The following is a 16,186-nucleotide window of genomic DNA, read 5'->3' as shown; positions in this document are numbered from 1 at the left end:
ATTTCACCAAAATATACGGCATTTTAACCATTCATTTGGTATTTTTTCCGTTTGTATGCCAGAGGTTTACCGGAAATTCTAGAGGTCCTTTTTACCCCACATTTAGTAAAAATACAAAACTGATGTTAGAGTGTGGTTTTTATACCACACTCTAAGGTGTCATGATAAAATTACCAAATTTCACCACATTTACCACAAACAGCATGGTAATAACACCATATTTTATTATTAATTTTACCAAAAGTTATTACCAAAGCACTTAGATAAAAATTAGCGTGCTTTTTTATGTTGGAAAGCCAGAATCACTGTCAATTTTACAATATTCTGGTAGCTTTCACCAATACTCTCTTTCTCAGTGAAATAGTTTCGGAAAAAAAGCAGTTTTTACTTTTACAAAAAAGTGTTTCGAAGAGAAGATCCCACTTAAAAATTACAGCTCAATTATCATTTTACTTCAGTTATTTATCTGTTTTTTATTTGCTCTTTTATTTGTTATTTAAGTTTTGCTTTTTCAAATTTATCAGAATTCGCATTTATCAGAAGCTTAATTTATATTTTGTTATTTTAAATAATTTTTTATAACACTGACAGTTGTTGATTTCCTAACTTTTTTACTATTGCTTCATAGAAACTTTTTCAAACTCCAGTAGTTGACAGAGAAGTTTTAGAAAGTTGAGAGAATGTTTTTGAATCGCTTTTGGACAAAAATGAAAAACGAAACCATAGTTTCAGCCTTCATTTTTTCCACTAAAATGTTTTTCTTTTAAGCCAGTAGATTTTAATCCCACGTTCAAAATTTAACACAAGAAGGATTATGAATACCTTTGTAAATTGCTTAAATACAAAATACTTACAAGATCTACATATTCTTCCACATATCGATCCTTAAAATTCAATCCTAAATCACGGTATCTTCCCAAAGGTCTCAAATATGTTCGGAGAGTAATATTTCCTGTTACTGTAGCAACACTAGTGTAATTTGCTAATATTTGCCCTTCAATGTATTCATCAGAATTTAAGACAAACGCATCCGTTCCAACATTTACATCAAACCTATGACTAAACCATCGTTCTAATAACACACGAGTTTCCTCTGTTTGTCCAAGAGCAACAGCTTTTATTGTCCACCATCCTTCAGGGTAATCATAGGGTAATTCAAATTCTAAATTAACCACACCTGAAAATTTTCAACATTAAAATAAAAACATCAATTAAAAAAATTTAATTATGAAAATTTAATATTTTATTAAATTTTATATGTATTTTTTTTATTAATACCATACCTAAGAGTGGGTAAATGGAAACCCATCGTTTCATAATGACTCCTCTAGAATCCTGAAAGAGTTAAAGAATCCTAATTACAATAAATATTCCAAAAAGGAACGTTATTTTTAAAATGATATATTGACAAAATAATTAACTAGTCCACACTGTAAAAAAAATGAATACGCAATATTTTCTTAGCTGATAGCGAAACTAATTCTTGAGAAATGCTCCAGACGAAGATTTCGGCATTGTCGACAGCATTGTCCAGATGACATGCTTATTCAACTTTTTATTTATTAATTAATTGATGTATTACGCATATATTTATTTAATGCTACTGTAAGGTTTTTTTTAAAAATAATACATAGATTTATTATTTCTTTTTTTTTTTTTTTAAGTTTGTTTTGTAAATTTGTTGCGTATTTCAAAGTCTTAGAAAGTTTTCGATTTTTTTAGATTCAAATAAAAAATTTAAGGAAGGAATTTTTTGTAATTTTCCAGTTGATTGCCTGATATTTTATGTGTATATTAATACAAACTTTTTTATTGAAAATTGTTAATTCAGCACATTAATCGGTTAAATGGTAATTTTTGATAGTCACCAACAAATCTAATGACTGTAAAGAGTCTAACCGGCAGCTATGTAAGCTGTTCTTTGATTATTATGAAGAATAAGCTCTTAATATGAAGAATATTTGAGGAATTCATAATTAAATTTGCTTGAAAAATTACACTTCATTCCTCATAATATATTTTGCTGAAGCTAACTATACTTTTGCAAAAAAGCTTAATTTCATAATAAAAATAGTAGTAATAGATTTAGTATTAGCGTCCCTTTATCAATTGGAAGCCCCTTTGATCGTAGAAACATGAACTGCATATTTTTAAATATTGTATTTCAAGGAAATCTGAAGATTGAATTAAATTGAAATTCATATATGCGCATTAAAGTTTCAAAATTATTTTTAATAGTTGGTTGTATATTATTAACCGATACAGTATTCACTGTATTATCGATCAGACCTGGTCCCTTTGGGATGCTGCATCCTTAATTGTTTGTAAAATAATAGTTTTAGTAGCATAGCAACTACTTTTTTTGGATTTAGAAAAAATATGAAATATTATGATTCAATAGCAGTTAGTATTGTTTTGGAATAATAAGTAAAAAAAATTTCTAGTACTCCTAGTCAGTGGTGCTGCCATCTACCAATATTTATAATTATTATATTTATCTCTAGTTGTTATTTTCCCTCTGCGATCAAATGAAACGAGAAATAATGCGTTTCATTAAAGTGAAAATTTTCAAAATAATTTAACCGCATGCTAGTCTCTTGTTAGTGCTAAATTAAATATTGGATAATACATTTTAATTTCTTTTGAAGTCTTCGACGAAATAAAAATCCATGATTTTTTTTTTAATAAAATCAGTTCTAATTACTATTTTTTTTAAAAAAAATATCTCATACGATCGATTGTATCGAGTAAATATGGATGAGAAAATTTTATATGTTGAGGGTAAAAGCAACCGACTTTTTAAAAGCATAAAATTTCTATTTCTTCAAGTGCCTCATAGATAGCGCCACATGTTATTACAGATTCTTCCGTCTCTCACACAAATTCTGTTGATTCGAGTTCTTTTTTTTATTATTTTTTTTTAATAGGGCAAAAAAACGTAGGATATTATATATACTTTAATATATATACTTTATAAAACATAGGATAATATATAAAACATAGGATTCATAATATAAAATTTTTTTTCTTTTTTTTTTTTCTTTTTACAAATTTTCGAAATGGAATACAGACTTTTTAAGTTGGTGATTAATAGAATGCGGCAATTCCTTAAAATGTAGATTGATCACATTTATAGAGAATAATTGCTCTTAGTGGTACATTCTGTGCTTTTTGATATCGCTTTATTTTACTGAAGGTCTGATTCAATATTCACAACGCATTGAGTGAAACTTATAATAAGTATATTCAATTCGTGAATGTGACGAATTGAAGTTAAGTAACATTCAATACTACACATTTAATATAGCACTAGCTTAATGTAGTTTTATTTTTATGCAATACTAACAAATATCATTTTTTTTCATTTATTCATCATTATTATTATACAACCAATGTATATTACTTTGAAATAGAATTCAATAAATGTAGAACAAAGGAAAAGCTTAATATTATATTATTTCAAGCTTTTATCTTATTTCATAACTAGGAAATTATTATATTTCAAATAAGGTGTAACGAAATTTATAATAGTATTTCAGAAAAAAAAATTTATTTCCCTTCATATTTTGAGCTGAGCGGATTTTTTTTAATATTAATTTTATTTTATTAATTTGCTCCATTTTAATATGAGAAGTTAAAGGAAAAATCGTTGAAACACGGCTCTTTTCCAGACAATAATTTTTTCAGTTTGCTCTTATTTGCAGTTATTTAGATCTTAGAGAAACAGTTATTCATCATTGAAATTTCTTTAATCTACGAAAGTAATTATTGATAAATTTTTGAATATTAATGAAAAAAAAAACTCCAAACTACTTTGTTTGGATTTTAAAATTTAGTACAAATATAATGCCACCATTCTAGCAGATTTTTTTTAGTAACTATTAGACAATTTCTTATAATCAAAAAATATAAAATATATTTTTGTTTGTAAGTAGAGCGTCGGAAAAAAAATTTATAAAAGAAATACCGGTGTCCCAACTGCGTCAAAAGGTTAATTTTGACTATATTTTTATCACGAAATTAGGTGATTTTTTTTTAAATCTTTAAAAACGAATTTTAAGTTATATGATGAAATTTATTCCTCAATCTAAAATACTGCATTCTGAAGGTTTTTCAGCAATAATTTTATCTATTTTTAAAACCAACTATGCAGTATGAAGGGATGGTACAGAGGTTAGAACAAAATGATAAATCTATAATTCAAAAATTCTTAAAGTACTTACGACAATGTAAACATCAATTGGTTCAGTAAATGGCTTCAACTCGGTTGTTAGCAATATTATCCTTATGTACACTGTTAAATAAAAATTTAAGTATTTTAATGATCAAAATGCTAATCTAAATTTAAGAATTGATATGATGGTGCATACTTCTAAATTTATCAATTATCATTTATATCATTAAAATTATTTTAAAAAAGGAACTCACTCATTTGTTCCAAATTATAAACCAGCTGATTTGTTTGAATTAGAATTGTGAGGAATCTTTCGGAAAAATCTACTAATGTCTCATTACTAAATCCAGAGCCTCCAAGATCTCCCTCTAAATGACCTTCAACTTTGAACAAATAAGCACCAGGAATTGCATTAAAAGGAACCTAAAATGAAAATATGAAGATTAATTAAAAATGAAATAAAAGTACAATTTTTCTAATGAAGCGTCATACACTAAAAAGGCCAACTTTCGTATATTTTTCTGAGAAACTATAAAAACGGTTTTCAGAAACTCTTTTACTTGTATCTTCTTGATTTAAAAAGAAAGATGGAAGGATTTTCAATTGAAATTTAAAAGAAAATTTTCATAATATTGGGTTTAAAAGTTAAAAAAATAAATATTAAAATAAAATACTCAAATTTGCACTATAACATGAAAGAAAAAGAAAGAAAAAAAGAAAAGAGGGAAGAAACACTTGTTCACAAAATGTGCTTAGCGATGCAAAGATTCCTATTTTGTGGTACGAAAACCCCTCTAACATCAAAACTATCAATCAAAATTATATAAACTCGGTCTTAAGTTGATTGTAAAAATGTTTAAAATAATATACAAGACAAAAAGGGGAAAAATTGCAAACTTCGACCCAAATGAACTTATGGTTCCATAAAAGTACTGGGACTTGTTTTCACCTTAATGCAGCATAAAGTTTTTTTTCTTCTTTTTGACAACTTAGTAACCATCCAAGTGTCATCAATATAACTCGCATATTTGATTTTAACACCTCAAATCTAGTAATAAAAAAGATTGCTTTCTATCTAAATATTCCATGATAAACGTTACAGTAAATGTTTACAGTGTATATTGTGCACAAAAAAAATATCAAAAACTAATCTTTTTGCTGAATGTCGTTTCATCACTTCAAAAATCAAAATACAATTTACATGGCGCAAGCAAATTACAAATATTATTTCGATAACACTCTTTTTTGCAGACGCATACTTACTGAACTAGAATACATTTTATCGAGGAAAAGGAAAATTAGAATAAGGAAATAACTTTAGTTTACTTAACATAATAACCCTACAAGGTTTATAAGCATGATTATGTTTATATATTGACGTATCTCTACAACGAGAAAAAAAACTGTCAAAACTACTAAAATATAGTACTATTCGTTGCAGTATTGCTAAAGCTGGAGTCTTAGTCAGCGCGGAGGATTTGGAAAAAGCAGAGGACGAAGATGACGTTCCTTTAGAGCTTAAAACAATCTGATAAAATCTTTTTTAAAAAAAGAGAACCACAAAATTAATCATGATGTACTCATAAATGAGTTTCTTTTTATTGATTCTGAAACTGCGACCACAGAAACATTAACTTAATCGGATATTTTGGACAGTGTGAAAAATAAAAACAATACAGCAATAAATTGTGAGGAAGATGAAAAAGATGAAGAAGGAAATGATGAGGAAATCTCCAAACCTTCATGTGATAAAATGCTAAAATCATTTGAAACAATTCGAAGGTTGATAATAATTTAGAAGAAAAAGGTGTATCAATTGATATTTTAATTATGTCTAGGGTTTATGAATTTAAAACCTGTTTTGTGTTGCTTTAGAATTTAAAATGGTGATTTTCTACTTAACGAATTTTCCATATAACGAACTTTTTATTGGGATTTAAATAGAGGTCCGACAGTATATAAATTTTGAAAAAAAGCATTTGAAAAATGTAAGAAATAATTTAATTATGAAAACGGCGAGAATAGCATAAATAGCGTATTCAGGCTCCAGAAAGAAAACCTGCTTCGTTTAATATCAAAGTTTTGTGTTAAACTTAGCGATAATTCATTGTTAGACATAAGTTAAATTTCTGTTTCACTAGGTCAGAGTGAAACTATACTGTAAATACCATTATCCACCGCATGAAATAGAAGCCACTGGACTCTAGTATGTGTAACACAATATGTTACACACAAACACATTTTAAAAACACTTCAAATAATCATCCATGACTCTTTTTCCTGTGTAGATTTAGATGGATATTTGGAAAATAAATTATTAGGAAAGAATTGGTTGATAGGTGCTGTGTTCGATGACGTAATTACGTCATCTCTAACGCCCATTAATACATTTTAAATAAACCATACCAGAATCCATAATTAACAGTTTATTAAGTCTTATACCACTCTATTTGATAAAGGTTGCCGCCATTTAAGTCTTAAAATTATCAAAATGTGGTGAATTGAATGCTCCGAGGAATAGTCTTTAATTTTATAGCGATTCTTCAAAATATGAAGTGAAAACATTTTATCTGTTAAACTTAATTTTCTTTTTTGAATTTTTATTAAATGTATGATTAATTAATAAGATCAATCATTTAGTATCTCCGCTAAGCCATTACCATAACGAAGAGAAAAAGAAAGTCAAATAAATGAATCAAGCAACTTTAATTTTAGTGTTTATAGCTGTAATTCTCATTTTTTCTTATCAGAAATGTCTTTATAAATATGTTGGCTATTTTTTACAAAATTTTTAGAGCAAAATGAACTGTGCTAATCTAATAAGTTTAACACATTAATTTTCCGGTTTGAAAACAAACTTCCGTATTCCGGCAAAACAAAAATTAATTTCGATTTTTTCGAAATTTTAAATCATAAGCAATTGTTGTGTTGTAATGTTTTATATCAATTTTTAATTTTCAGATAAAATCAGTTAAACAGTTTCTTTTGAATAATTTTCAATGAAGTTAAAGATCAGAATGATCTTTTAAAGCGTCGAGGGAAGGCAAATTATTGGCATTACTCTAAAAGCATCTTCAAAATACTGTCGAATAATTTAATATTGAAATAAATTTCCCACGTTCGGTATAGGATAAATTCTTTTTTAATACGTTGGCACAAGTCACTTAATTAGCAAGTGATATTATAAAATACTTCCCAAAAATCTGTGTTTCTTATACCACAAGAAAAACCTTCGAACAAATGATAATTCATGAGAAATGGAATTTTGAAATCTTGACTTTTTTAAAATTCGATTTCTCAGGAACTATTCGACCGATTTCGCTCAAATTTTGCGTAAAATAATTTATTTGAAATTATATTAAAAATTGTATACCTTACAATTTTTTGACTATTATTAAGGAAAATAATAAAAAATTATAAAAATTTACTGAAAGTTATTTTTGCCACTAATTATCTTTGGATAAACGAATTTTATAATAGTGTGCGAAGAGTTTTCAATTCACCTTAAAAGTTTTTGAGATTTAGTGAAATGCACAGAAAATAAATTTAACATTATGAGGTCCAAACTTTGAATCGCTCTCCTGACCTAACATGTGGACCATATTTCCCATATTGCATCTTCCCCCTATATTTTAGGGATCAGTAATCCGAATCCAGCAAAAAAAGGTATGTTTATACAGTGAAAGTACATTTTTGTGCTTTATTTTGCAACTTAAAATATCGTCAGCACTAATTAATCAGCATCTTTAAGGTAACCCCCTTAAATCATTAAGATTGAGTCATAAAACGTGAAGATCTGATTATTAGATCAATAGTTATTCAAGGTTGTTGTTTTTTTTAATTTACTTTTTATTTTGCGCACTGTACACCTATGCTAAAATGCATACTAATATAACCAAGTTCTTCCTCTGGTAAATGAAAATCTACTATGCAAGAAAACTAAGTTTTATGGAGGTAATTGCTGTTTCGATCACGGAGTCAATCTCCTTTTCATTTACATTTGCGGAAGGACAGTTTATTCTCGTGATAGTAATAATGTACAATAATTCTATTACCATATAACCTTGAGAAAAGCGCTGAATTTCGGAATATCAGATTGTAATATTTTTAGGTTTATAGTCTCAAAATAATGCTCTTTTAGCATTCGAGAAAAAACGTGATAAATTTGAAGCAACACTTCGCTGCATTCTCCTTTCAAAGGATTGTTTTATTCTCTTTGCTTTTTTGTCACCAGCACTGTGTTAAAAAAATATTTAGCTTGAGTTTTTTTATTAATTATACATTAATATTAAAATGAAAAATACAATTCATAAATGGAGAAAAAAAATCTGATAAAATTACCAAGCTGTATGGCCATAACATTTCTAGTAAAAAAAACACAACATTATTTTGGCTAAAAAAAACTAAAATATGCGGTTCAACCATTTATTTGGTAATTTTTTCGCTTATATGGTAACAGTTTACCGGAAATTCTGGTTTTTAAAACCATTGTTCTTATTGCCTCATATTTAGTTAAAAAGTACAAAACTGAAAAATAAATTTAACGGAATAAAGGGTTTTTATACCATGCTCTACGGTATCATGATGAAATCACCACATTTTATCACATATTAAAATAAATTTTATTGTTAATTTTACCAAAATCATTACCAAAGTACTTCAGGTAAAAAATACTGATCTTTTTGGTGTTCCCATAGAGCCAGAAACACGATAAATTTTGATATATTCTACTAGTTTCAGTTTCATACTTTTGTTCTCAGTGTAGCTATTGTTTTAACATTGTGTGCACCTGTTCCAATATTGCATAGTGTGAGAAACTTTTTAACTTTATAAAATGAGGTTAACTTTCCTTTTTCTTCTTTTTTTAACTATTGTTGAATTAACTCGTAACATTTCAGAATAAACAGGAATTGCTCAAGAGTTAAACCTGAATATAAGTTTCCCTTTACAACGATTTGGTGTGCTATAAAAAGCAAAACAAGAAATTACTCTCAGACAATGTTTAATTATAACTTATCCCACTTAATCATAATAATGAAACGATGTTACTCCTATTTCATGCGAACAGTTATTATTCTGCCAAAAAAATTTAATATAATCTATTTTCAATTTAGTTTTATCAACATATTCTCATAACAAAAGAGTTTGTAACTGTTTTTTCTCATTACATAACACACATTTCCGTGCAAAATTACCATGCAAACACAAAAGCTGTATTTTTTTTCCTTTTAAATAACACAGATGATGAGAATTTATTTAGTCATTAAGAGGTCACAAAGATTACTTTTAATGAAGAACAGGACCTCGTGCACTTAGCAGGTGTTTGAAGTTGTCATCAAGAAAAAAGAAATTTATGAACTCAAATACATTTTTTACCTTGTCAATGTCCTTGAAAACAGATTCACATTAATCCTTTCTAAACTTACAGCAGAACGTGTTAAACACTTATTTTTCCGAAGATATTAGACAAAATTAGTTCATGAAACTTTATCACATACTTATTGGAGGTTGAAACTCCATGCATTTTTTTACATAGTCTTAGAAGTATCCTGTAAAAAAATTTGGTGTATACATTGTTGTAAGAAATTCAGTATAAATTACGGTATTATGTACCAGCACTTTGGGTGCATCATCCTTAAAGTCCATTTTACAGTAAATTTCATTCTTAAAGTAAAATATTACGCCTTATTTTTTGCGTATTTATTTCATTAAAGTGATTCAATGATATCTCGGTAATCATTACTGTAAAAAAGAAGGGTCAGGTTCTTTGTTCCGTAACACGTTCCGGTAAAAATGGATTTTACGGTAAAAAGTACCGGCATCTTGAGTACCGGTACTTTCTGTCATATTTTGATCCCGAATTTTTTACAGTGTAGTTGCTAACGTTTGTCGGGGTTAAGATAAACTAAAATTTTACTTTACATGTATTCACATTTTTTATTTACTTTTTCACTGTCATAGTTCCACTTGTTTATTTATTTATGTATTCATTTTGTTTGTTTGTTCACTCATACCACATATTCTTATGCGCATTAAAATCAATTTATGGTTTCATCTCAAAAACAATTCGTTTATTGAGCAAGCACATTTTTAGTGATATATTTGCGCTAGTTCTTTTCAACAATTGTTATTTTGTCAATTTTTTATAAATTTTTCTCGATAACTACAGATTCGTTAATGCATTTAATATACCTCAGCACCAAAAATGGTAGTAACTATACACTGATTTTTTTACACTGTATAAGAAAACAATTTTTCGGGTAATATTTCGTCAGTTTTAATCCGAAGAAGAAAAAATAAATATCATTTTTTATATGTTGAATTACCACAGCAAACTTAGTACTTGATAGAGAAATAGCTTTGTTTTAGTGCAAGTTTAATCTAAACATTTAATTGCTTTTTTCCTGAAAATATTTCATAATTCTATATTAGACATGGATTGCTAAGTGTAGAAAGGTGCATAATACAAAAACAAATTTGAAACCTACTTTTAGGCATGAATAATATTTAAATATTTAGGAGCGCCATTTACAGCAGAAATTTACATTTGTTTTTTTGAGCATTATTAGATCGTTGTTATACTTTAATTTTGAACGACAGCTGTAATCAAACCAAAAAAGCTTTTTACGCATAGTCTATGCTTACGGAGGAGAGATTGTTGTTAATAGTAACTACAATTAAATAGTTAATTATGATATTTGAAGATAATTAAAACTGTTATAAGGTTTTTATAAACAGATATCGTATTATTTGAAGTAAATATTTCAGCTTAATTATTATAATACCAGAAAAATAGAAGAATTTTAATTATTGCTAAAATATTAAATAATCGGGAAAATGAACTTCTACATAAATGGATTAGGGCCTCTTGAAAAGTTCCCACACTTTGTCAGCTTCTTTTTTGACTGTTCTGAAAACAGAGTAATCTCTCCAAATCCACCCAGTTTCGGTGGGAGAAATTTCACTGATTTTTGTTTCCTTCCTTTGTTTTTCTTTTTTTTTAAAAAAAGCGAAAATGGCTGTTTATAAAAAGGAACTATTGATGTATTTGTACTATTGGTATTCTATAGAGAAATAAGAGGAAAAACTATTTAAATGTCGACACTTGATTTGGGAAAACAAAACAAAATAACCATGTTTTATCCTTGACTCTCGTAGGAATCAATTTGCTCTTGTACAAATACCTGGAATCGCATAAAACGCACTATACTTGTGCGTTTTCCTTATACGTAATCACTCCTAGAGTTTCCTTATGAGTTCTAATTTTTCAGTTAAAAAATATTCCCTTTTCGTGGCAAATCGGAAGTCTGTTCGAACAGTTTAAAAATATTTTGAAAAAACTACTTTTATTAATAAGTTGAAAGACATCAAATACACTGCAAAAATGTTCAAATCAAGTTATTCGTATTTTTTACCGTAAAATCTATTTTTTCTGGAACATGTAAAAGGGGAAAAAATCTAATATGTTATAATTTTTACAATAATTACTGTAAAATCACTGAACCACCTTAATTAATTAAATATTACTGTAAAAATTTCGGTATAATATTTTACACTAAAAAAATGGATTTTACGAATGATGCACCCAAAGTGCCGTACTTTATGCCATAATTTGAGGCGGAATTTATTAAAGTGTAGTGAAGCATATGAAAATCACAGAATTTAAAATAAAAAGTGCGTCTCTGTTTGAACTGAATTTTGTATATCGACTGATGACAACTTTTTCCGAACATCAAAAAAACCTTCTATACAAAAAACAACTGTCCAGCGGCCAATAATTTTTTGGTCTCTAGTAGCGTTGTTGTGTTTTTAAATATCTTTACAATAGTACGTGTTACAACAGATATTTTTATATCTAAGAATATCTGGACAAGAGTAACATAAATAACCCTGCAATAATGAAATAAAACTTTTTAAACATTTAAAACTCAAATTTAATTTCCTAAGCTCCGCTTTTAATTTATCATCTCTTTTCTCAAAAATTAGAATTTTTAATTAAATCTCTTATATTTACTATACATTTACAAATCAGGATCTGAATTTTAAAAATTATTTTTTAAACTATATTTTATTAAAATAAAAGTATAGGTGCAGCTCTTAATTAATTCAATTACAATTTCAAAAGGTTAACTCATATATATTTGCTCCAACTGGCCTCGTATACTATTTATCCTTTCAATCAGCCCATTTTCTACAGAAGAAGAAAAAAACGAAAAGATACTACACATTTACTTTTATCAACTCCTACGTAGTAATCCTACCCTACACCTTGATGTTTCATTTAGTTTAAATTCATCGTACTCACTGTCCTTCAAACAACAATTCGAAACAATGATTTCCCGCAAAGAATCAGCATGTAAAAAGGATTTAAAATCAATAAACAGCTTGACGTCACTGGATTTTCCCTAAAAATCATTCTTATATAAAAGAAGGGTAAAATTGTTTGTATTTTAAGCTTTTCAAAATGATTATAAGAATCTAATTCCAAAAAATGAGAGTTTTAAAAATCATTTAATTAGTCTTTTAAGCAATAAGAATGTTGTTTCTTTTTTTTTCCATTTCTTAGATAGTTCCTTTTTTTTAAAAAAGCTTTTTTTACACTTTATCTACGAGTATTTTAACAATTTATACAAAATATTATGAAAGATAAGTGACTTTGTAACGTTTAGAAATTGTTTCCCAAGAGAGGGTGCTCCTTTTTCACCTTCAAATAATATTTTTCAATGAAATCAAGACAGCTCTGAAATAAAATGTTATTGTTTATAGCACTAATGTGTATAATAAAGAAACAATTGTAGAAATTTTATCACACACTGCAAAAAAATAACTGTTAATTCTACAGAAAAAATATTTTTTTGCTGAAAAAAAAACTGCTTAAAGATAAATTGAATTTTTCTACTTTTAGTATTGAAACTCGCACCGCAAAACATTCCCTTTTTTTCGGACTTTCTCCGTATATTTTACGGTTTAAAGCTGTTTTTCACAAACTTTATCTTTCCTCAAATCATTTTACAATTATTTTCTATACTTTTCAGAAATTATTTTATGCTTTTAAGCATCGTTTAAATAAACTTGCGATTTGACTTCATAGTCGAATTGATACTCTACCTGAATACAACTGTCTTTATATAAAATTTTTCGTTAAGTTAATTTGCTAGACATTTTTATTAATAGAGGACCAATAAATTTTTAAACGTTTTCACACTTAAATATTACTTCAATAGGACTTTTAAGATAAAGACAGTTTATGTTTTTTTATTTTTCATAATCCAACCCTACCGCTGCCTTGGTTCTGGGACTGAGCACTCTCCATCCAATGCAGTGACACGGGTTCGAATCCTAGTGTAGACTGGCCATGCTAGTTATTTTTTAGAGCATTATTTATAGACCATAGTTATTTTATAGAGGTTTTTTTGTAAAAATTATACAGTTTTTTTGTTAAAATGACAGAGTTTGTTTACTAAAATAACAGAGTTTACTTTTTAAAATAGCAGTACCGTAAACCGGGGCGAGTCTACCCATCCAGGGGCGAGTCTACCCATCCAGGGGCGAGTCTACCCATTTTAGTTTTATTTAATTTTCACTGTTTTAAATTGCAAATAAGAAAATTTTTACCGACGGAGTTTTACGGACTTAGTTCAGACTCTAAAGAAGATGGCGCTGTAGTAGTTTGATCCGTTTTTATTTATTTGGTGTCTTTTTAACCGATCTGTTCAAACGTCTTTTGAGAGATTTGTATTGAAAATCAGCAAACTTTTAGTTGGTGCTCCGTAAGTATATTATTATTATTACTATTTTCACTTTGGTTAAGCGATAAACTTATCTAAGACTAAGATTACATTAATTATATGTGAAAAAAAACAAAAAGAATGTAAGTTTTGCTGTTGTAAACAAAAAGCCAGAATTCGCGGGGCGAGTCTACCCATTCGTATTTAGTTTTAATAAAGCATAATAATATAATTTAGAACTTTGTTTATATTAAAATTAAGTCATTTTAAATGAATTTGAGTATATTATTTTAAGCATTGATAAATTTATCATTAATAAGAAAATTTATAGGTTAAATATAAATGTAAATATAAAATATGTTTATTTCACCTATTTTTTCAATTTTTATATTACAAAATTAACTTTTTTTATTTAATGCAAGTTAAATAAATTATTATTTATTATTTCAGATGGTTCGAAATTATATTCGCAAAACAAATGGATTTAAATGTTACAAAAAAATGCCACCTGAGATGGAAAAAGCTATCCAAAGGATAAAAGCCAAACAATAACAATATTAATTTTAATTTATTTTTATCAACAATAATCAGAAAAAAATTTTATTTTATAATGTTACTGATTATAAAAACAAAACTGTGATCAAAATGCGATAATCGATCAAATACTCAATTTGTGTTATTTTATGAATAAAAAAATGGAATATATCATAAAGTTATGAATTTTACTTCATAAATATCCTATATAGTAACTAAAATAACAACTTAATAGTAAAATTTGATTATTTACAATGTTAACATTCATTTTAGTAGAATGGGTAGACTCGCCCCATACGAGAGATTTGTCAGCAGTTCTATAAAAATATACAGTAACAGCGTAACTGTTAATATTTTATAAAATCGATTTCACAGCTTTAAAGAGGGATAAATAGCGATTCCGAAACACCTATTAAAAGCCTTTTTTGTTTAATATTTACAAAAGTTTGACCACTTGAAAGTTGACAAACTGAAAAAATGGGTAGACTCACCCCGGTTTACGGTACTTATCTGCTTAAATAACAGATAACAGTATATAACATCTGTGAAATAAGCAGTTTTATGCTGGCATACTAGCTGACAATTTTTTTTTCTGTAAAATTAACAGATTTTTTTACAATGTACTTTTTATTTAAAAAAAATTGAATTTTGTAGTTTTTTACACTGAAGCATTGAGGAAAAATAGTATGAATGTATGATATACCGATTTGAATCACCCTCGAAAACAAGTCAAATTGTTCTTACATTACTGAAAGTTATTATCAACCGGAGATTATAGATTATATTCTTTTCTTCTAAAAGTACTGCACATCTTTTCTTTCATTAAAGATGTGATTATACAGAGATTCCTATATTACTTTAAAAGCAAGTTACGCAATTGCACAGGAAACAAACAGAAACTGAAGTATCACAAAATTTGAATACTTGTGAAATGTTTCTTCAAGCAATTAAGGTTACAGGAAGACCGACGCACAATGTTTTACTTACAATGACTAAATTCTGGTAAATATAACACACCCTAATAACGTTTACTTAATAGTATACGAAACTTTAAAAATTGTTTTAATTAGTATTTACTAACAAAACCTCCTTAATTATTAACTGCAGAAAGTAACTGGTTTTAATTATTTGGGGTTCTCATTAAATGTTAGAGGAACACCTCGTTCATATTTGCTTCGGTTCAGATGGCAAATGCAAGCTTCATTTGATTGAGAGAAAAAATTTACGTAGTGCGTCTACTTCAACCAAAAAAACTTTACAACGAAAATTATTCAAATCCACATTTGTTGATTAAAATACAATAACAAGTATTAAAAAAATAGGCTTTTACAAAACATATTTGAAAAAAAATTTCATTACTATCTCCCTACATTGAATTTCTCCAACTATAAGGAAATTTGTAATCAGAAAGCTAAATATTATTTAATATATTCCACAAATATGAAAAAAGGTATCGTATATTTTTTTAAAATTCTTTTAAAATTAAGATTAGAACATAACAATTACAATGATGCTCATTATTATCAAATCTAATGTACATGTGTCAGGTGTAAATCATGAAGCATCACTCAAATTTCCTAAACTCAAAGGCGCTTATAACATTTGACTATGGTTACTTATGGACATCTTTTTATGATTAAAGCACAACGAAGTATTTTCTCGCATTCGACTAAAAATAATAGGCTTCAATGAACTTAAAAGCTCAACAAAGGAAAGTTTTTCAAACAGTATTCATAATCGCACTATAGCC

At 27.4% G+C, this 16,186-nt stretch overlaps 1 protein-coding gene across 1 annotated transcript in view; it reads right to left on the bottom strand.

The window, feature by feature from the left end:
• LOC107448567 (CD109 antigen) overlaps positions 1-16,186 on the bottom strand; it is a 131,375-nt gene that overhangs the window by 62,569 nt on the left and 52,620 nt on the right. The window contains exons 4-7 of the mRNA XM_016063821.3: positions 4,429-4,597; positions 4,224-4,294; positions 1,284-1,335; positions 855-1,177 (exon numbers count right to left, since the gene is read on the bottom strand). Of these exons, the coding sequence (XP_015919307.1) occupies positions 855-1,177; positions 1,284-1,335; positions 4,224-4,294; positions 4,429-4,597 (615 nt within the window). The remainder of the gene's footprint in view (positions 1-854; positions 1,178-1,283; positions 1,336-4,223; positions 4,295-4,428; positions 4,598-16,186) is intronic.

This window comes from Parasteatoda tepidariorum, chromosome 11 (genome assembly GCF_982258835.1).
Source record: "Parasteatoda tepidariorum strain Cologne lab strain chromosome 11, Ptep-v5.0, whole genome shotgun sequence".
Lineage (NCBI taxonomy): Eukaryota > Metazoa > Arthropoda > Arachnida > Araneae > Theridiidae > Parasteatoda > Parasteatoda tepidariorum.
This window is presented reverse-complemented; position numbering and strand designations above follow the sequence as displayed.